General features: G+C 37.4%; 1 protein-coding gene across 2 annotated transcripts in view; it reads right to left on the reverse strand.

Moving 5' to 3' along the window:
* Positions 1–22,839, reverse strand: part of BAZ1B (bromodomain adjacent to zinc finger domain 1B) — a 67,227-nt gene that overhangs the window by 37,790 nt on the left and 6,598 nt on the right. For both annotated transcript variants that reach the window (XM_027126134.1, XM_027126135.1), the window contains exons 2-6: positions 18,999–19,115; positions 15,967–16,111; positions 8,702–8,903; positions 5,789–5,910; positions 3,439–3,636 (exon numbers count right to left, since the gene is read on the reverse strand). In XM_027126134.1, the coding sequence (XP_026981935.1) occupies positions 3,439–3,636; positions 5,789–5,910; positions 8,702–8,903; positions 15,967–16,111; positions 18,999–19,115 (784 nt within the window). The remainder of the gene's footprint in view (positions 1–3,438; positions 3,637–5,788; positions 5,911–8,701; positions 8,904–15,966; positions 16,112–18,998; positions 19,116–22,839) is intronic.

Below are 22,839 nucleotides of genomic sequence, written 5' to 3' on the forward strand. Positions count from 1 at the left end.
TTTTTGATGTGGACCAGTTTTAGAGTCTTTATTGAATTTGTCACAATATTGCTTCTGCTATAATGTTTTGGTTTTTGGCTCTGAGGCATGTGGGATCTTAGCTCCCTGACTAGGGATTGAACTTGCACCCCCTGCACTGGAAAGCAAAGTCTTAACCAGTGGACCGCCAGGGAAGTCCCCACTGCATTATTTTAAATTTCCTTTAGATCAGGAAAGAATCCAAAGCACTCTTTTATGGTCTACTTATCCATACCTTTACTATATTCTGTCCTGGCTGAGATGCCAAAAGTTCTTTGAGAAAACCAATTTTATAAAAAGGAAAAATAAACATACATAAACTCAAAAGATAAAATCAGTGAAATGTCAAATAGTATTGGGGAATAAGAAATTATTGTTTAAGGTATGCAAAATACATTAAAAGACAAGTGTATGCTCTGAATTTATAGACTGGTATCTTACATGACTCAATTTCTCTAAGTAGAATCACTGCCTTCTTACAGCAGTTTAGTGTAAACAAGCTTGCACTTCTAGTCTCTATCAGAATTACAGCCAAAATTCATTAAGTTAATATTTTAAGTCCTCATTAGAAAATTTCAGAGTAGCCAATTTCTTCAGAAATTGCTTTTCAAGATATAATAAATTCTTAAAACAAAACAAACAAACAAAAAAAGATATAAATTCCTGGAATTCTAAGTCTCTGGCTCCTACAGAAAGTGTGGATCAGCTTTTTTGTTCTAATAAAACCCAAAGACCTTTTTATCCATAAATTATACTCAGTCTTTCTTTCATGTTACTCACATATTTGAATCACTGAACTAAAATACATAAAAGACAACGTAAAATTTAAAAAGAAGAGAATATTTAGGACTCAAATGATCCAAGAGTCTAAAACCTATTTAGAGATGATCTTATATACAATTTTCATACAGTAAAGACAGTAAGTTCCTGTTATAACCACCGGAAGCTGTATCACAGTTCCAAAACTCTACAGCAATAAAACGAAAACAAATTAAAATTTCCCCTCAGTAAATAAAAAAATTTAAGAAAAAGTTTAGGTTTACTAAATAGTTCTATGGAAATTTTAGTCCTGATCTAGAAAAAGTCAACTAATCCCTAAATTTGTCTTTTTACACAAATGATAAAAATTTAAAGAGCCTAATGGAAGATAATGCTGTGACATAAATCACAGCAAGATCTTTTTTGACCCACCTCCTAGAGTAATGAAAATAAAAACAAAAATAAACAAATGGGACCTAATTAAACTTAAAAGCTTTTGCACAGCAAAAGGAAACCATAAACAAGACGAAAAGACAGCCCTCAGAATGGGAGAAAATATTTGCAAACGCAGCAACAGACAAAGGACTAATCTCCAAAATATACAAACAGCTCATGGAGCTCAATATCCAAAAAACAAACAACCCAATTAAACAATGGGTGGAAGACCTAAATAGACATTTCACCAAAGAAGACATACAGATTGCAAAGAGGCACATGAAAAGATGCTCAACATCACTAACTGTTAGAGAAATGCGAATCAAAACTACAATGAGGTATCACCTCACACCAGTCACAATGGCCATCACCAAAAAATCTATAAACAATAAACGCTGGAGAGGGTGTGGAGAAAACGGAACACTTTTTTTTTGTGTGGTACGCCAGCCTCTTACTGTTGTGGGCTCTCCCGTTGCGGAGCACAGGCTCCGGACGCGCAGGCTCAGCAGCCATGGCTCACGGCCCTAGCCGCTCCATGGCATGTGGGATCTTCCCAGACCGGGGCACGAACCCGTGTCCCCTGCATCGGCAGGCGGACTCTCAACCACTGCGCCACCAGGGAAGCCCAAACGGAACACTTTTGCACTGTTGGTGGGAATGTAAATTGATACAGACACTGTGGAAAACAGTATGGAGGTTCCTTAAAAAAACTAAGAACAGAACTACCAAAATGACCCAGCAATCCCACTACTGGGCATATACCCTGAGAAAACCATAATTCAAAAGGACACATGTACCCCAATGTTCATTACAGTACTATTTACGATAGCCAGGACATGGAAACAACCTAAATGTCCAACAACAGATGAATGGATAAAGAAGACGTGAGTACACATATACAATGGAATATTACTCAGCCATAAAAAGGAACGAAATTGGGTCATTTGCAGAGATGTGGATGGACCTAGAGTCTGTCATACAGAGTGAAGTAAGCCAGAAAGAGAAAAACAAATATTGTATATTAATGCATATATGTGGAATCTAGAAAAATTCTAGGTACAGATGAACCTATTTGCAGGGCAGGAAAAGAGATGTGGACGTAGAGAATGGACATGTGGACACGGGGGGAAGGGGAGGGTGGGATGAACTGGGAGATTAGGTTTGACATAAATACACTACCATGTGTAAAACAGCTAGTGGGAACCTGCTGTATAGCACAGGGAGCTCAGCCCGGTACTCTGTGACAACCTAGATGGGTGGGATGGCGGGTGGGAGGTCCAAGAGGGAGGGGATATAGGTATACATATAGCTGATTCACTTCATTGTAGCAGCAGAAACTAACAAAACACTGTAAAGCCAATTATACTCCAATAAAAATAAAAATAATAAAAAAAAGAAAAAGTTTAGGTTTACTAAATAGTGTTCCATGGAAATTTTAGTCCTGATCTAGAAAAAGTCAACTAATCCCTAAATTTTTCTTTTTACACAAATGTTAAAAATTTAAAGAGCATAATGGAAGATAATGCCTGATCGTGCTGGTCTAGAATAAGAAAACATGCTAATGCTAAACTACGGTTGGAGGTCTTTACCAATGTTTGAAGAAATAAAATTATTTCTCAATATACTTTTGTTAACGATATCAACATAAGGTAATTGAAGTAATTTAGTTGTATGACTCAGTTGTAAGATAGCCTTAGTTTTTCATAATTACAAGAAAGAGATGAAAATATATATATACCATACAACTTTATAAGAATATTCTGAAAATCAAATGAGATAATTAAAGGAAAAATAATAGAAGTGCTAGATTTTCTACTAATCTGTCATACAAAGCAATACTTAGTCCTTTTCAAGGCTGAAAGTATATTTGATCTTATCTCACATACAAAATCAGTTTTCATTTTTAGTAATCAATTTGCAAAAATAATTTTTTTTAATACCATACCTCATTCCAAGAAAGATCTGAGACAAAAAGGCACATGCATGTAATTTGTTTCTTTGTTTTAATTATGCAACCATAGTAAAATAAGTCAAATTAGAAGAGGAGATATTCAGTGTGGCCTCTTCCCTACCAACCCCATAATCACAACCTATATGAAATAGATATACGTGAAAACTTTGAATTCATTATCTGAAGTTAGAGTTCAAAATCTACGGTAACCATCAGAGGAAATAAATTCATTCAATAGTGTTCCATCCTGCTGTCCAAAACTTAAGTGACCTTACCTTGTATGGATCAAGCAGAAAGTCACTGAACTTGCTAGGCAAGGAATATTTCTTCACTAATTCATCTTCTACCACCCAAGGTGCATTTTCACCAGTACCAGCCCGTAATGCATTATGCCGTATAAAGTATCGAAGTATCTCCTTATTTGGTGGGCGTTCTGTACGAATCAAGCTGTCCGCTGGCACATTACTGATGATCTAGGTTAACAAATAGAAATAGTTAACTCACTACTGGGGTAAAAAGCAATTAACCAATGAGAACAAAGATTTATATTCTCTCTGGAAAACTCATCATTACACCTATAAAATAGGTTATATACTAGATAGAAGAAGAATAATTTTCAGAGACAGAATGTTAAAGATATCTGTAGGCAATGTGTCAATATGTATCAAAGTCCTAAAAATGGGTATATCTGTTGAACCAACAGTTCCTCTTGTTAAGAATTTAGAAGTAAATGGAGGGACTTCCCTAGTGGTCTAGCAGTTAAGACTCCATGCTGCCAATGCAGGGGGCTCAGGTTCAATCCTTGGTCAGGGAACTAGATCCCGCCTGCTGTAACAAAGAGCCTGCATGCCACAGCTAAATATCCCACACGAGGCAACGAAGATCGTGCATGCTGCAACTAAGACCCGGTGCAGCTAAATAAATAAATTAATAAATAAATTTTTTTGAAAAAGAAGTAAATGGAAAGTCATCATCAATCGCTTATAAAAGGAAGGGGGAAAAGGAAGGGAATACTACATAAAGGTACATCAATAAGGGATTCATTTTTCTTTTATTTATTTATTTGTTGTTTATTTATTTTTGGCTGCACTGGGTCTTCGCTGCTGTGCACGGGCTTTCTCTAGTTGCGGCGAGCGGGGTCTACTCTTCATTGCAGTGCACGGGCTTCTCATTGCAGTGGCTTCTCTTGCGGAGTACAGGCTCTAGGCGCGGAGGCTTCAGTTAGTTGTGGCTTGCGGGCTCTAGAGTGCAGGCTCAGCAGTTGTGGCGCACGGGCTTAGTTGCTCTGTGGCATGTGGGATCTTCCCAGACCAGGGCTCGAACCCGTGTCCCCTGCCATTGGCAGGTGGATTCCTAACTGCTGCGCCACCAGGGAGGTCCCAGCAATGATGTTTTAACTAGCCACCTTGCTGAACGGGAGCTAAGAAACTTAGTGAAAAATTGTATTTAACACACAATTTTCAAATATAAAGAAATCCTAACAATCCAGTAATGTCTTCAGGTCACTAACTATAAAACAAATGAGTCAAAATGAAATAAGACTTGTCAGCATTCTGACGTGGGAAAAAAACAACACTCTAAAGAGGCAAGAGATCCAGGTTATAATCTTTCCTAATCTCATTTATTAAATTAGGAACTTTGATAGAATTATTTAATTTCTCAGGCCATAGCTGTTTCTTCTATATAACAGTTAGACATGAAGACAAATGTGCAACTGCCTTCCACACCTAGCCGCCCTCCTGCTTCTAATGATGAGATCTTAGACATATAGGAATAAAAGTACCCAAAAGCAACATGGCATATTTCATGAAATCTAGAATGCTATTAATGAAAGACACATTATGTACCACAAAGAAAAGAATTCTTGCCAATTGATATTGAGATATATCCTGATTCCAGCAGATACAAACTACTATATATAAAATAGATAAACAACAAGGTCCTACTGTATAGCAAAGGGAATTATATTCAATATCTTGTAATAAACTATAATGGAAATGAATATGAAAAAGAATATACATATATATATGTATAACTGAATCACTCTGCTGTACACCAGAAACTAACACAATATTGTAAATCAACTATACTTCAATTTAAAAAAAAAAAGATACATATCCTTATTCTGGAAATATAAAAATATGAAAGTTGAACATCTCAGAATCAATAAAACATAGTACTAAGTTATTTAAAGGGTATTCACCATTTTAGATTATTAGCTTCAGATGCCTTGAAAAAGCACTGGTTAGAGTTAACTCACTTTCTGAGTTTAATTATATTACAAATTGCTCTGCTTTTAACTGGGAAGAGCTATTTCCTCAGGAAGCCCATAACCACTGGAAACAGAGTCTTATTTTTTCAAATAACTAAGTTTGAAGCTCAAATGTAAACTACTCTCACACCCTAATAATTCCTATTAAAAAGGAAAAAGCATGCTATCTCCTAGGAAAGACAATACAGTTTAAAGTCATAATTACAAAGACCAGAAAACCACTCAGAATTTGTTGTAGAAACATTTATTTACATTTTTCTTTAGCACATTTTCTACGAGAAAACGAGCCCTTTGATATTTTCTTAAACAACATCTACTACATGTAAGAGGTTTAATATAAAGTGCCAACTAACCTTATCTTCATTTTGTAGTTTCACATCATATTTGTGAGGCAGAAATTTTGGAGGTGCCCATTTCCTCTCTCCTTTCTTTAATGAAGTAGGAAGTTTTCGTGGAGATCTACGTGCTCTGTCATCTAATCAAATCAATAGAAAATTAGTGAAAAAAATAATTCTTTTAATTCTATCCACTCAGTAATCTTCCTGAACAGCTACTCTGCAACCAAGCACTGAGTGATGGGGCCCTAAGGTAAATCATAAGGTCTTTACTTCAAGTAGCTAAAGTCTATGGGAGGAGTCAACAATAATTACAATACAATGGGTAAATACTATAATAGAGATTGGTATAGAAAAATACTAGATTAGAGAGAAAAATTCTCAAAAAGAGAGAAGCAATGTCTAATTTAGTCTGGAAGATAGGCAGGGAAGACTCAGAAAGAATATGACTTGTTCAGAGACTGCAAATAATGAGATACAGGTGAATATGATCTACAGTACAATTAAAAAAATCAGACTACAGAGGTAAGTAGGGGCTTATAAATTATAACGAACCTTGTATACCATTCATATAGGCTGGAATTTGTCTTATGGACACTAGGGAAACAAAGGATTTTTGATCTAACTAACTAGATGTACATTTTGGAAAGAGCACTAGTGTGAAAAAATGAAGAAAAAGAAAAAGCACTTTCAGCAGTTAGAAAATGAATAAAATGGGAAGGTGAGACTGAAGAAAGGGAATCATAAGATACAATCTTAAACATCTGGATTAATGTATCAGAATGGTGAAGGAAAGAGTCAAGAAGACAGACTTGGTAACCAACTAGATGTGGGAATGTTAAAGGTTTCTAAGTTTTCTGCCTTAGAAATCAAGTAGATGATGATGTAGTGAAAAATAAAAAGGCAAAAAAAATAAATAAAAATAAAAAGGCAGAACAAAAACCATATGAAAAAAGTCTAAGGAATGGCAGTGGGGAAAAAGAAAATAAAAAAAGAAAAGTAGTTAGAGAAATAGGAGACTGTGCTATCAAATAAACTAAAAGATTTGAGAGTGACCAACAGTGTTAAATGTAAAAGAAAAGTAAAATGGACTAAGAAGAAATCAGTGGATTTGGCAATTAGGGGTCACCCATAACCTTATTAGGAACAGTTTTAGGACTAAAGAGGCAGAAGTTAGACCATAATAGCATAAGGAATAAACTGATGGTCAGAAAGTGGAGACAACATTCTCAAGAACTTTGGCTTGAATGAGTAAGACAGAAATAGAACAACAGGATCAAGGGAGGGTATGTTTTTGTTTTTAGAAAATGGAACTTCATTTATAAGTTGAGAAGAACCATTAGAGAGAGGGTTAAAAACACTGTAGAGTAGAATAATAAGAGTTAACCCAATCCTTGAGAAAGCAGGAAGGAATGGAATTCAAAGCACAAGTATCTTGACCAAGAGGAAGGACAGATCCCTTCTGAGATGAAGGAAGAACACAGACATTCGTAACAGTGAGGTTAAAAACACAAAACTGAAAAGTTCCTGCCTAATACATTTTTCCCCCCATAAAGTAGAAGGAAGGTTACCTTGTGAGAAAACATTTTGTATACTGGAATTTGTCTCTCATATTTCTATGTAAATTCTAATCAGTTTTCCCCCTGAAAACATTCAGAGTACATCATAACATTCTTTAGCCTGCCTACCATTCTTTCCACATACTAGCAATAACATTATATCCCAAAATTAAAACCTAAACTAAGGCATATAACACCCTAAAAAAGAAGCCAAAGCCTAAAACTAGGGGTTCCTAGTACACGTTTAAGGCATAAAACTAACAACTGTAACACATCATTGGTATTCCAATGATCTGGTTCTAGAAGAAGTGTTAGAAGACATATCATCAGTCAACACCTAACCAACACACTTATCAACCTCAAGTCTTGGGAATTATAAGTAATATACATGTTAGAAAACTTCAGTATCAAAAAGAAGGAAAAGAGAAACTGAAAAACATAGACGTTAGCATTCAAAATGCAGAGTGGAAAACAAAACTGAAGCATCAACAACTGGGGCAGACGAGTCTCAGAAGTTTCCTCGGGACTAGATAAGAACATTCCTTTAAAACCATCTGCACATATCCAAAACATCTGGAGAGACAAAGAATAGAATGGAAGACATACAGCATAACATTCTAATGAAATGTTCTAATTCAAACTTTGTAATAGTTAAATAATGAGGTAAAATTTGATCCTCTAACAATCATGGGGAAGGGGATCAATATACATGACTACTTGAGTACTCATATTTGTGGAGACAGAAGACACCTATCCCAGTCAAATTCCTTACTGACACAGATTTAAAAAAAAAAAAGACGACCTCAGAGGACGATTTATTTTTCCAATGGGCAATGTCTCAGTTCTTCAACTTTCAAAACATTACATTATGTCTCCAAGTCCCTAAAAATTACTTTCAGATATCATAGTGTTTCAGAATTCTGGCAGCTCCCATCTGAGACAAATTTGAGTTACAAAATACAGATAAAAGGAAGTATCTCAAAACTGTCACACTGGCTTGCAACGTGAAGAGAAACAGAGATTAGAATTTATCCCTCATACTCTGATCACACCCCTTCCACACATATACATAATTCCAACTTAAAGAGAAAAGGCAGGCAAACTTACTTTCCCATCTTGGGTAGCTAGGTATGTGCACATAGATTTCCAAGCAACTAGAGGAAATGACTTCCCAATTGTCTTAATTGTGTAGGGAGATTTAAATCTTGATTCACTTTGTAGGTATTTTAGTTGTTTTCCGAATCATAAACAGACAAAATCATGTCTATATAGCAACAAACCCAATTACAAATTTAATTGCTAGAGAACTCAAAAAGATTTGCGCATAATATGAGTTGCATAACTCATTAAGGAAAGCTACTATCATACGTACTAATACTCTCTCTCCTTCCTTCATCCTCTTTCACAATTGCCTCCTTCTTCTGATGGTCCTGAGCGATTTGGCTAGAATTCTCTTTGTCACTTGAGGGAGAATCACAGGCACCATCAGATTTCTTCTCAGTGGCCTCTTCATCCACTTTCTCCAAAGGATGAATCTTCACAATCCTCACCTTTAGCATTTTTTCCTTCCCAACCTATAAGGGAGATAGGAGAAAGAATCAAAGATAATAATTAAGGGGACTTGCCTGGTGATCCAGTGGCTAAGACTCCACGCTCCCAATGCAGGGGGCCTAGGTTCAACCCCTGGTCAGGGAACTAGATCCCACATGCTGCACCTGCATGCCGTAACTAAGACCCAGTTCAGCCAAATAAATAAATAAATATTAAGAAAAAAAAGATATTAAGAACTAGAAACCTAAAGGTAACATTTAGAATATATTATCCAATACACATTCCACCTCACCTGACAAAAGTCACTGAAACTCTAAAGTAGTCAAGCACAGTGATTTTTTTCAACTTTATTTCTCAGATCTCCAGGTTGAAATATGACATCTTAAAAAATAAAATGATCACAATCTAGTTCATAATTCACGTACCAATATACTAATGCCAAAGGGCAACTACTGCACAAACCTGAGAAATGTGTAAATAAAGTTCAAGAATTTCCATTTTCTAAAAAAAAATATATATGGATATTCAATTCTCCAGAACATCTGTTGAAAAGACTATCTTTTCTTCACTTAATTACCTTTCACCTCTATCAAAAATCAGCACGGGGGGGGGGGGGAGAGAGAGAGAGCGAGCGCGCGCGCGCGCGCTCACACCTATTTCCGGATGCTACTCTGTTCCACTGATCTACTGGTCTATCTTTATACCAATTTCACACGGTCTTAATACTTTACAATAAGGCTCAAAATCAGACAGCATTAGGACTCTAACTTTGCTGTTCTTTTTCAAAGTTGTTCTGGCTAGGTTTTTTGCATTACAATCAGCTTGGCAATCCCTACAAACAAGCTGCTGGGATTTTACTATTAATTGTGTTGAATCTATACGTCTATTTGGGAAGAACTGACATCTTAACAATATTTAGTTTTCTGACCAATGAACAAAGTCTACCTCTCCATCATTTAAGGCCTTCTTTAATTTCCCTAAGCAATGTTTTATAGTTTTGTGTATAGGTCTTACACATCTTTTGTCAGATTTACTCCCAGAGTATTCCAGATTTTTTGATGTTACTATAAATGGTATTGAATTTTTAAATTTCAATTTCCAACTGTTTGCTGCTAACACATAGAAATACAAATTGGTTTTTTGTATAGTGGGCCCTTCATTTCCACGGGTTCCATATCTGTGGATTCAACCAACCACATATCGAAAATATTAAAAAAAAAAAGAAAGAAAAAGAAATTCCAAAAAGCGAAATATGAATTTGCTTCACACTGGCAACTATTTACACAGCATTTACATGTGTATTAGGTATTATAAGTAATCTACAGGTAATTTAACATATACTGCAGGATGTGCATAGGTTAAATGCAAACACTACACCATTTTATATAAGGGGCTTGAGCATCTGCAGATTTTGGTATCCACAGGGTCCTGGAACCAATCCTCCACGGATACCAAGGGATGACTGTATTTATCTTGTATCCTGCTACCTTGCTAAACTCACTTATTAGTTCTAGTACCTTATATGGTAGATTCCATGAGATTTTCTACATAGACAATCGTGCTGTCTGCAATTTTACTTCTTCCTTTCCAATTTGGATGCCTTTTACTTCTTTTTCTGACTAGAACCCCCAGTACAATATTAAGTAGAGTAGGAAAGCAGACATTCAGTCTTTTATCATTAGGTATGATGTTAGCTGTAGATTGTTATTCTGTAAATACTATTTATCAGGTTGAAGAAGTTTCTATTTGCAGTTATCTGGGAGTTTTTATTAGGAATTTGGGTTTTGTCGAATGTATTTTGTGTGTAAATTGAGATGATCGTATGGTTTATCAGTAAGGAGAATTAGAAATTTAAAACCTTGCATTCTTAGGCTAAACCCCACTTAGTCATGATGTATTATCCTTTTAACATAATGTTGGATTTCACTTGCTAAAATTTTTATTAGAACTTTTATATCTAGGTTCACAAGAGAGCTTTGTGAACATACTTTTTTTCTTAGTCTGTGGCTTTTTCTTGTGCTTATACGGTTTCCGTATCAGGGTAATGCTGACCTCATAAAATGATTTGTTAAGAATTCCCTCCTCTTCTATTTTCTGAAATAACATAGAATTGGTATTATTTCTTCCTTAAATGTTTGGTAGAATTCACCAGTGACAACATCTGGGCCTGAAGTTTTCTTTGTGGGATGATTTTCATTACAAATTCAATTTATTTAATAGATAAAGGGCCATTAAAGGTTTCTATTTCTTCTTCAGTCAGTTTTGGTAGTTTGTGTCTTTCAAGGAATGTTTTCATTTAAATTGTCAGATTTATTGGCTTAAAGGTGTTAATAATATTCCCTTATTATTCTGTCAATATCTGTAGGCTCTGTTGGGGTATCACCTAATTCTTCATATTGGTTAATTCGTGTCTTCTTTTTTTTTTAACCTGAGTTTGCCTACAGGTTTATTAATTTTATTGATCTTCTCAAATTACCAGCTTTTGGTTTCACTGATTTCCTCTATGGTTTTCCTGTTTTCTATTTTATTGATTTTGCTCTGATTTTTACTAATTCCTTTCTTCTTCTGTTTCCTTTGGGTTCTTTTTCTTATTTCTCAAGGTAAAAGCCAAGGTCAATGATTTGAGACCTTTCTTTTTTTCTCAGAGATGTTTAGTATTATACATTTCTCCTAAACACTACTGTAAGCAGTATCTCACAAATTCTAATATACTGTATTTTCATTCAGTTCAAAATATTATCTAATTTCCCTTTTGATTTCTTCTTTAATCTATGAGTAAGTTAAAGTTGTGTTATTTAGTTTCCAATTATTTGCAGAGTTTCCAGATATCTGTTATTGATTTAATTCCATTCTGGTCAGAGTATATACTTTGTATGATTTGAACCCTTGTAAGTTTACTGACTTTTTTTATGGCCCAGACTATGGTCTACCATCATAAACTATGCACTTGAAAGGAATGTGTATTCTGCAGTTATTAGGTGGAATGTTTTATAAATGACAATTAGGTCAAGTTGGTTGATAATGTTATTCAGATTTTCTATATTCTGGCTGACTTTTTGTCTACTCTTTCTACCAGTTATTGAGAAAAGGGGAGGGGGCTGAAATCTCCATCTATAATTTTGACTTGTCTATTTCTTTTGGTAGTTCTATTTTTGCTTCATGTACTCTGAAGCTCTCATTAGTAAATACATAAACATTAAGGACTGCTATACCCTCTTAATAAACTGATCCCTTTGTCATTATGAAATGCTTCTTTATTCATGGTAATATTCTCTGTCCTGAAACCTACTTTGTCTGACACTTATATAGCCATACCAGATTTCTTTTGACTAATGTTAGGATGGTATCTTTTTTCCACCCTTTTCATATTATTCTATTTGTATCTTTCTTATAGGCAGCAGATAGTCGCGTGTTGCTTTCTTATCCAATCTGACAATCTCTACCTTTTAAGTGAAGTTTTTAGAACATTTATATTACACATAATTACAGATATGGTTAGGTACTTTCTTTCCATTTGGCTTATCAAAACTAAAAACTTGGGCTTCCCTGGTGGCGCAGTGGTTGAGAGTCCGCCTGCCGATGCAGGGGACACGGGTTCGTGCCCGGGTCCGGGAAGATCCCACATGCCGCGGAGCCGCTGGGCCCATGAGCCATGGCCGCTGAGCCTGCGTGTCCGGAGCCTGTGCTCCGCAACGGAAGAGGCCACAGTAGTGAGAGGCCCGTGTACCGCAAAAAAAAAAAAAAAACTAAAAATTTGTGCTCTTCTAAAAACACTGTTAAGAGAGTAAAAACACAAGCCCTAGATTGGGAGAAAAAGCAAAAACACATATCTAATAAAGGATATGTATGCAGAATATATAAATAAGTCTCACAACTTAAAAACAAGAAAATAAACAATTTAAATTTAAACTAAATTTTTTTTTTTTTTTTTCGGTACGCAGGCCTCGCACTGTCGTGGCCTCTCCCGTTGCAGAGCACAGGCTCCGGACGCGCAGGCTCAGCGGCCATGGCTCACGGGCCCAGCCGCTCCGCGGCATGTGGGATCTTCCCGGACCGGGGCACGAACCGTGTCCCCAGCATCGGCAGGCAGACTCTCAACCACTGCGCCACCACGGAAGCCCTAAACTAAATTTTTAAATGGACAAAGATCTGAACAGACACTTTACCAAAGAAAATACAAATAGAAGGATAGCAACAAGCACATAAGGTGCTCAACATTATTAGTTATCAAAAGAGTAAATACTCAAGAATAAAAACCCTAGTCAAAGTCCACTGTATTCAATAATGCCAAAGCATTTACCAAAATAGTTAGCAGTGAATGAGCAGCTCCCGATTCTTGTCAAAATTTGGCATTATTTTGACTTTTTCTTATTTACTAATCTGATGAGTATAAAATGATCTCACTCCGGTTTCAGTTTGATTTCCTAGATTACTAATGAATGTAAACATCTTTTCATATGTTTATGGACACGCCTATCTCCCTAATCTCTCTCCCCCCCTTCCTGGAACTCTTCCTCTTCCACCTTGCAGATGTGTGCAGAGTATCTTCCTTTTGCCACTCCATATCTGTCTCCAGTCTTCTCTGCCTTGCTCTGTGCTTAAACAGGCTGATCTTTATGAACTACATCAAAGGGCTCCCTTGCCCTCTAGATTTTGGTGAGTTCCACCCATGGGAAGCATAAGCAGAAAATCATATGGTATATTCATTCCCCTGTCTCCCTAGCAGGTTGGTTACTTCTCACTACCAAAGTACTTTTCTACAATTACATTACTCTCTCCTAGTTCCTGTATCCACTCCCTCCCCTCATTTACTTGGGGTTTAGAAGTAGTAAAGCCTCTCCACTATTGACAGCCATGAGGTACTTTAACCTTGTTAGTTTTCCTTGACCTAGATCAGACTGCTGTCTGCTGTCTGTAGTTCCTTTATTAAACTCAATTTGATTACACTATATGAATATGCCATCTGTTTCCTGCCAGGACACTGAATGATACAGTGTGTGATTAAAACCCAATGATGATTCCACAGACAATTACAAAATTTTAAAAAAGTAGCTAGGAGATACAAGGAGTCAAAGTAAATTAAAGAAAGAACAAGGACTTTGGAGCCAGATAGACACAGACTTACTGGCTATTGTTGGGCTACCTAGGCCATTCCCCTCCTCCTCTTCTCTTGCCAGCCTGTCTCTTTTGAGGCTTTATAAAAAAGGTAGTATTCACTTTCTCAGCCCCCCTGCAGCTGATGGATTATGTAAGCCATGGTCTAGGCAATAACATGTAAAGATAAAAGGGGACAGGAGGGGGACTTCCCTGGTGGTCCAGTGGGTAAGACTCTGCACTCCCAATGCAGGAGGCCCGGGTTCGATCCCTGGTCGGGGAACTAGATCCCACATGCATGCTGCCAACTAAGAGTTCGCATGCCGCAACTAAGAAGCCCGCATGCCACAACAAAGGTCCTGCGTGCCGCAAATAAGACCCAGCGCAGCCAAAATAAATAAATATTTTTTTTAAAAAAGGGGGGGGACAGGAGGAATATGCTTCTGGTAAAGATTTTCTTACTGTGCTTAGATATTTGATCACTCTGAATTGCGAGTGAGCAAACAATTGTGCTCACAGTCACAATTTCACAACCAAGAGGCAACAAAGCTAAGGACAAAACCAAACACACTGAGAAAAGCGGAGCAGAAAGGCAGAGAGACGGAGTTTAAGTCCTTGACAATATTATTCAGCCTCTATACCAAACTTGGAATTGCCTGCCTCTAAGACTTATTATGCAAGATAATCAAATGTCTTCATTGGTTAAGCCGATGCTACTCAAAATGTTGTCCCCAGAGGGTTCGTATCATCACATCCTGGAGCTTGTTAGAACTGCAAACTTTCAGGCCCTACCCTAGACCTTTTGAATCAAGCTCTCAGGGGATGGGGCCCAAGAATGTACATTCAGTAATCCTCTAAGTGATTTTATTTAGGCTAAAGTTTGAGAAGTCCAGGCCACTGTCAGTCAGCCATTTCATTACATACAGATGAAATCACTAGTACTAACTAGTACGTTATATAAACCTGAACAAGCTACTTAAACATCTGCGCCTGTTTACCACCTCACTTTTCTGTGCAGATTCTGTAAGACATTATGTAAAGCAACTAGCCCAGTATCCAGTACATACAGAAATTCAACAAATGTTAGTTCCCTTCCGCCCTGAATCTTACTTAAGTTTTCAAAGGATTATATAGGGATTGCTTTAGTGTTACGTAAACAGTTTACCTAACTACTTTAGTAAATCCTTTAGTAATAGTAATAGCTATCTTACCTATTTACTTCAGTAATAGTTATCCTTTAGTAATGGGCTGGAAAATTTTAAAATTTAAATAGAAAAACAAAACAGTCAACTCAATCACTGTTGCAGGGAAATGAAATCTTTTGCCTATAGATTCCATAGATTTGGACTAAAAATATCTAAAGGTCTTTTAAACAAAGTATGAAAAAAATGACAAAACAAACAAGGCCAATACAGCATCAAGTTATCAAAAAGGGACAAAACAGGGAAAACAACATTGCAATGATACAGTCTAACAATTATTGTAATAGTCAACATTCCCAATAACAAACGTGGTTCTAAAATTTGGTGATTAGGGACTTCCTTGGTGGCGCAGTGGTTGGGAATCCACCTGTCAACACAGAGGACATGGGTTCGAGCCCTGGTCTGGGAGGATCCCACACACCGCGGAGCAGCTGAGCCTGTGCGCCACAACTACTGAGCCTGTGCTCTAGAGCCCACGAGCTACAACTATTGAAGCCCGTGCTGCACAGCAAGAGAAGCCACCGCAATGAGAAGCCCTCGCACCACAACGAAGAGTAGCCCCCGCTCGCCGCAACTAGAGAAAGCCCGCCTGCAGCAACGAAAACCCAACACATTAAAAAAAAAAAAAAAAAAAATCGGCGATTAAAATATTTGATATTAAGTGGACTTCAAATGTAATGTATATTTTTACTCGCAAAGAAATATATTCTATAATCTATGTTGGAAGCTCCAATCCTGACATTTGGTGAGTCAAATCACATTAAAAAAATAAATAAAAATAGGCACTCACCTCAAAATCACACTCTTCTCCCACAGCATATTTGGTCATGATCTCCAACCAAGCAGTATCTACTAACTTTTCTAAGGAGGCTGTGTTATGGTGAACCATTTCCAGAACAAGTTTCTCATACCAGGCAGGGAACTCCTCCTTCAAACTAAACAAACATGTCATCAGTTACCAAGAAAATGCAGGAGAGTCTATCCGGAGAGTTACTCAGATCAATGCAAAAAGCTCTTTAGCAAATACATGCAAGGCACTGGAGAATACAAAGATTAAAACCTATGTGGTATACAGAATAAAGAAAGAACTTTTAAATAGCTTTGTCTAACTGACCTGTCCATGTTAATTTTCTCATCTATAAAATGAAAATAATAAGCACATCATTAGTAAGGTTGAACATTTTCCCATTCGTTTTTGCAGTTGACTTCCCTTTTCAGGTATGAATTCTTTATACACATCCTTTGCGCAATTTTTGGTTGGGAGACCATAACTTAATTATTATGTCTCAATCAATAAAAATGCATTCCTTCATCTAGTTCTCACAATACCTTGTGAGGGGTCTAGAATTTTCATTTTACAGATAAGAAAAATAAATCATGAATGGTTAATATGTTGGAACCATGATTTGAACTCCTTGCAAAGTGAAACAATGATGTACCACTTTTCATTTATTAAACTAGCAAAAAAGAACTTTAATTATCACACCCTGATAGGAGCAAGTGAATGGTGCAAAATAGCACACATACTCTGCCAAAAGCCCACGTTTCACCTCTTTTGGAAAGCAGTTTGACAACAGTTAGGAGAACTGTCATAGGTACACAAAGATATTCACTGCTGGATTCTTGATGACAGCAGAAAATGTGAAGCGACCTAAATGGAGAGTTGTTAGATATCCAATTCTGACCAGATAGTTTAACATATGTGTTACAGGGCAAAAGGAAGGATCAGGCATGAGAATATTCATACAGATGCAAGTAGCAGGTTTATTATCATACTACAATATTCTCAATCACTCTCTGTGCTGTTCATAACAAATGTTCCTCCAACTGCGGCTTAAAAGCTCTTATCATACTCCGTTCACAATTAACCTACCAAGTTATCTGCTATTCCCCTCATGATCAATAACCTTCAAGTCTCCCTGCCTTTGTTAAGACTGTTACCTTTGTCCTCTCCCCACTGTCTTCCCTCCCAGCTTAATCACCCTTCCAACATGTCCTCAGACTTCCTTAATTCCACGAGGCCTTTCCTGGCCCCTATAAATTCACTGTCTCTTTCCATTAAGCCTCCCAGTCACTCAGGCTTAAAGCTTCATTGTCTGTGGTTATTTCTGGGGAGTGAAGTTGGACAATGATGTTCAGACTCTTTTACTAACTCTGTATTGTTTACATTCTTATAACAAGTATGCATTTCTTTTATAATCAGAAAAAAGTATTTCTACTTTGAATAAAAATTATAAAACCTCACTGTCTTTTTCAACAATTTCTCCCATTACTCCTTATATTCTATTAGCTATCAAATCACATAAAACATTCCCTACTTGTGTTCTTCAGAACTTCCCTCTGTTGTAATGGGATCTAAGGTCGAATAAGTTTAAAACCCATAAGACTAAACCAAGCTAGAGTTTCTTTACTACAGTCTTCTGAAAATCTTTAATGTGTATTATGACTTCTCAAGAACAAAGTTTGTAGTGGTTTTCCAAAATTATGACCAAACCCCCCTTTTCAGAATGTAAATCCATCTCATTCTTTCTATTCCCAATAATGCCATGATTCCCGACCCGAATACTCCTAGCTAGATTACACAGACTTCCCACCTGCCTCTTCCCTCTCTAACTCATCTTGCACACCGCTTCCAGATTAATCTTCTCAAAGTACAACCCCAATCATCAAAACTGTCATATGTGCCTCTGCTGTTCAAAAAGCATTGCTGTCCTCACACTGGTCACTGAAGTAAATACATGAATAGCTGAGACAGAGACCACATGGCCCACAAACCCTAAAATATTTACTAACTGGCACTTTACAGTAAAGGTAGGCCAACCCTGAGTCTAGTATACTAAATGGGGCATATACATAAATAACAATAATCCAAAACAGAACTATGTCAGTGACCCAAGCAAAGAAGAAACAGGCACCAGGTTAACAGACTTCACTAATTATTAATCAGTGATGGAACCATTACTAGACCCCAGGTCTCAACTGAAGGTTGTGTTCTGTTACACAGGCAAAAGAGCAGAATGGTATTAATTACTAAACTGTATGCTCTCTGTTTATATACTATCAAGAGAAGTCAATGAGAAGTCCACAGAAAAAGTTTCTACTCCGAATTTCTAAAAGAGTACTGTTTTTTTATAGTAGCTAGAAATGGAGTATAACCTTTAAAATTTGTGAATCACTATAATGTACTCCTGTAACATATAATACTGTATATCAAATATACTTAAATTAAAAAAAAACCACTAAAAAAAAACAGTACTGTTTTATCATCCTTAGTTTCTACTTACCTTCTGCATGCTTCTACTGCCTAAATTCTGAGTGTTTTTTTTGAGAGACTACCCAGACAAATAGGCCCTTTGAAAACAGACAGAATTTTTAAGACACCTCATTCAACCACCCCACTCAGATAAACTGTCTTCAAACTGTGTACTTATTTTTGATAGCTGCTTTAAATACTATCTTAAATTTCAAATGACCACAAAATAAAGAAAACTTTCAGCTAATTTGCTGCCTCCATATTACTTCTAGATTATACCAGCTTCCTTTGCTTAGAACCACATTTCCAGAGTATTTACAAGGTAAAAGTATACAGCAAGAACACTCAAAAGCCTAGTAAATATCTAAATAAGTGTACACACAACTATATATTCCACATACTGTTACTTGCAAAATGACAACAGGCAAGACACCAGTACATTATACTAACGTAATGTATTCCAATTTATGCCCCATAAATTTAAATACAAATATTGTTTTATGGTTAATATTCCCTCTTTCCTAATAACATGAAGATAGCGCTAGAAGGGCAGTGCTTCTACTACTTACAGTTCAGCAACTTCCTGTTCCTCCTCCCAGGCCTCTTTGTGTGTTAGCTGACTGCTTCCAGTACTCTTACACGTCCAAATGCGCTCACTGTATCTTTCCAAGCGGGCTTCATACTCTCTGTTAGCAGTGGCTCAGGAACACAATATTCAAGCAACAGAGACAACTAATCCACAAAATACTTACCATATATGGGAAAAAAACTACAGTATACTTTCTATAATGTACAGCATAAGATAAAACTGAAATCAGAATTTTCAACTGGCAAATCCAAACAAGATGATTAACACTAAAGTATGGTTAGGACCGTCTACAACTGTGCTTTCTTCAATTCACCCAAGTTTCATTTCACAAGACTCACACAGTACTAAAGATTAGTAAGAAAAAATAAAGGCAAAATAAAATACAAGACACAAGGAATAAGAATTTAAGGTATGTGAAACTGTTACACAACTCAGATGGTCAGCAAGTTTAAGAATCAGTTCCACAGTAAGATGAGATGGCTCCAGCAGTCTCACAGGCAGTTTGGAATAACCCCGTGCATATGCTAATGATCCATTTACTAACAGCCTTCCAGTCTACCTTGGAAACACTTGTTGATTCTCTAAGGTTTAAAAAATAAGTTCCATAAAGTAGTAAAAATAATTCTGATATAGTAATATTTATCCAGAGTTTATGTTATCTCCAATAATACCACGTCCACAAGTTGTTTACCAGTCATTATTCCGTCTCTGTGAGGGAGATGGAGGAAGACATCCTATAACTAGTGCATGTATATGGTAACTTTCCATACCATCCCAATTGTAATTCATTATCACCCAGCCATATTCAAATTCAAATGACAAGTAACTAATTTACTTTTATGCACAGCAAAAGATGTTATGCAGGAAAATAAACTTACACCACAACTAGAGAATTAGCTGCCAATCTCTGTACTTTCCAAGTGACAGTTTTTATATATAATGGTTGAAATAAAAAGTATTTAAACAGCTCCCCTTGTAATATTACCTCACAACTAAACAAATAATTCATTTTTAATATAAAAGAGATTCTTGGTTTTCTAGGGTTATGATCAGTTAAAAGACAAATGACAGGGATAAATCCATAAATAATCCAGAACTGTAGTTTTAGTCAATAGTATAAGCACCTTCTCTCACCATATCATTCTCTGGATCTGCCAAAAACAAAGCAATATGTCTCTTTTCCTCACCGGGCTGTTGCTAATATTTAAATGATTAAACAAAATAGAGCACCTGTAAAAATCAGGAGTCAGACTTCCATAGAAAGCTATGTAAATCCAATCACTGAAAACTTATAAAATCCCATAGAGAAAAGGAAATAGCATGGTTTCTACAGGGACATTATCATAACTAACTTATCAACAAAATGGATTTGTTTTCTGTTTGCCTGTTTGCACCTGGGGAGGGGAGGTAAAATAAAGAATCAGTACGTGGATTTATTTAAACATTCAAAAAGCTTAGTAACATTCTAGGGCTTCCCTGGTGGCGCAGTGGTTGAGAGTCCGCCTGCCGATGCAGGGGGCGCGGGTTCGTGCCCCAGTCCGGGAGGATCCCACATGCTGCGGAGCGGCTGGGCCCGTGGGCCATGGCCGCTGGGCCTGCGCGTCCGGAGCCTGTGCTCCGCAACTGGACGGGCCGCGGCAGTGAGGGGCCCGTGTACCGCAAAAAAAAAAAAAAGCTTAGTAACATTCTAATATATCATTCAGCTACACTGAAGAAATTCACTGTGTAATCAGAGAGAATGTGAGATTAACAAATATGTCCTAAAGAGAAAACATTACGTTTTTATTATTAGTTGTTATTTTATTCATTTATTTATTTATTTTTGCTGTGTTGGGTCTTCGTTTCTGTGCGAGGGCTTTCTCTAGTTGTGGCAAGCGGGGGCCGCTCTTCATCGCAGTGCGCGGGCCTCTCACTATCACGGTGTCTCTTGTTGCGGAGCACAGGCTCCAGACCAGCAGGCTCAGTAGTTGTGGCTCACAGGCCTAGTTGCTCGGAGCCATGTGGGATCCTCCCAGACCCGGGCTCGAACCCGTGTCCCCTGCATTAGCAGGCAGATTCTCAACCACTGCGCCACCACGGAAGCCCCTATTATTAGCTGTTAATTTAAAAAGTAGGAATAATGTGGGAATTTCCTGGTGGTCCAGTGGCCGAGAGCATGGGTTCAATCCCTGGTCGGGGAACTAAGATCCTGCAAGTCACGAGGCTCTGCCCAGTGGAGGGGGGGAGTAGGAATAATGTGCCATGTGCCCAGTCCATTCTCCTTAGATCAAGACCGATATGGCCAATAACACACAGAACTGCTGTCACCTGGATGCCTCAGTAATCCCTCAAATACAACTTCTTCTAAAACTAAACTCTTACTACTCCTCCACTCCCTCCCAAACTTGCTCTTTAACAGATACTCCCAATCTCACTGAATGGCCCTAGTGTCCAAGTTAGAAATCAGGGAATCATCCTAACCTCTTCAGTCCCTAACTGTAACCACTTAGGTGTTTCTCAATTAAGTCCTTTCTCTCCAATAAAAGAACCATTATCCAAATCCAGCTTTTGATCCTCATTTCTCATTCAGTCATAACATTTTAAAACATGTTAATTGGCCTGACTGGTAATCCTCTTCTTCTCTGGCCCTTTGTGATTCTTACACTCACAACCTTTTTTCTCAGTCTTGTTTTTAAACCCATTTCTTCTGATTTAAAAATCTCACTTGGCCTCAGGCCTCCTAAAATACAAATATGTTGTTGCAAAGGGAAAAATCCTCCGGCCCCCACAGTTCTGAAAATCATTCCACCCATCAAGATTTTATTGTGTTTTATTTTCTATGATTTTTATTATTTTAAGGGAAAAAAAGGAAGAAACTTTTTTTTCCAACTTTTTTCAAACAATATGTATTTAAATACCAAATACTGATTGATTGAGTGTGGTTTTTTCAAATAATGACAGTCTCTTCTACCCTAATACAGATCTTTCGTACCCTCCTGTGAAAATCATCATCAGTATAGCATTCTCATTCTGGGTGACCTCATCCATGCCCGTAACTTCAACTACTATCTATATATGCTAATAACTTCTATCACCAGCTCAGTCTCCTCTCTCTGAACTCCAGGCCCATATATATACTAGCAACATATACATCTCCATTTGGATATACTCAGCAATTCAATATAAGAACCTCCGTAACTAAACACTTCCTATCCGTCCCCCACCACCCTTCACAGTCAAAACAAAAGAACCACTTGATCCTCTTCCATGAAACCCCACACCTCAGATTGGGACTCAAACCCAATCACATCTCAGATGGGGCTTGAACCCACAATCTCCCTGCTGAAACCACACACCTGGTCTCAGGACTAATGAAGCTCAGGTTCTTTATGCCTCAGTGCAGAAGGAATGCAGCGAGAGGCAAAGCCATAGGCAAGAAGTAGATTTATTAATATAGGATGCTTGTGAAGGATGCAAGCAGTCAGGCAAGGGAGTTTTCCCCAAGACCTAAGTGGGAAAGCAGGTTTATTTAGGGAGATACACACTCCACAGACAGAGTGTGTGGGCCCTCTCAGAAGGCGATAGGCCCTGGAATATGGGATGGTTAGTTTTTATGGGCTGGGTAATTTCACAGGCTAAGCAATAGGAAGATTACTCCAACTATTTTGGGGAAGAGGCAGGGATTTCCAGGAATTGGACCACTGCCCACTTTCTGGCCTTTTATGGTTGGCCTCAAACAGTCAGTGCACCTGCGGGGCGTCATTTACAATATTCTAATGTATCGCAATGAGCGTATAATGAGGCTCAAGGTCTACTGGAAGTAGATTCTTCCGCCGTCTCGG

Source organism: Aethalodelphis obliquidens, unplaced genomic scaffold (genome assembly GCF_003676395.1).
Source record: "Aethalodelphis obliquidens isolate GAN/ISIS:26980383/991018 unplaced genomic scaffold, ASM367639v1 scaffold30, whole genome shotgun sequence".
Taxonomy (NCBI): domain Eukaryota; kingdom Metazoa; phylum Chordata; class Mammalia; order Artiodactyla; family Delphinidae; genus Aethalodelphis; species Aethalodelphis obliquidens.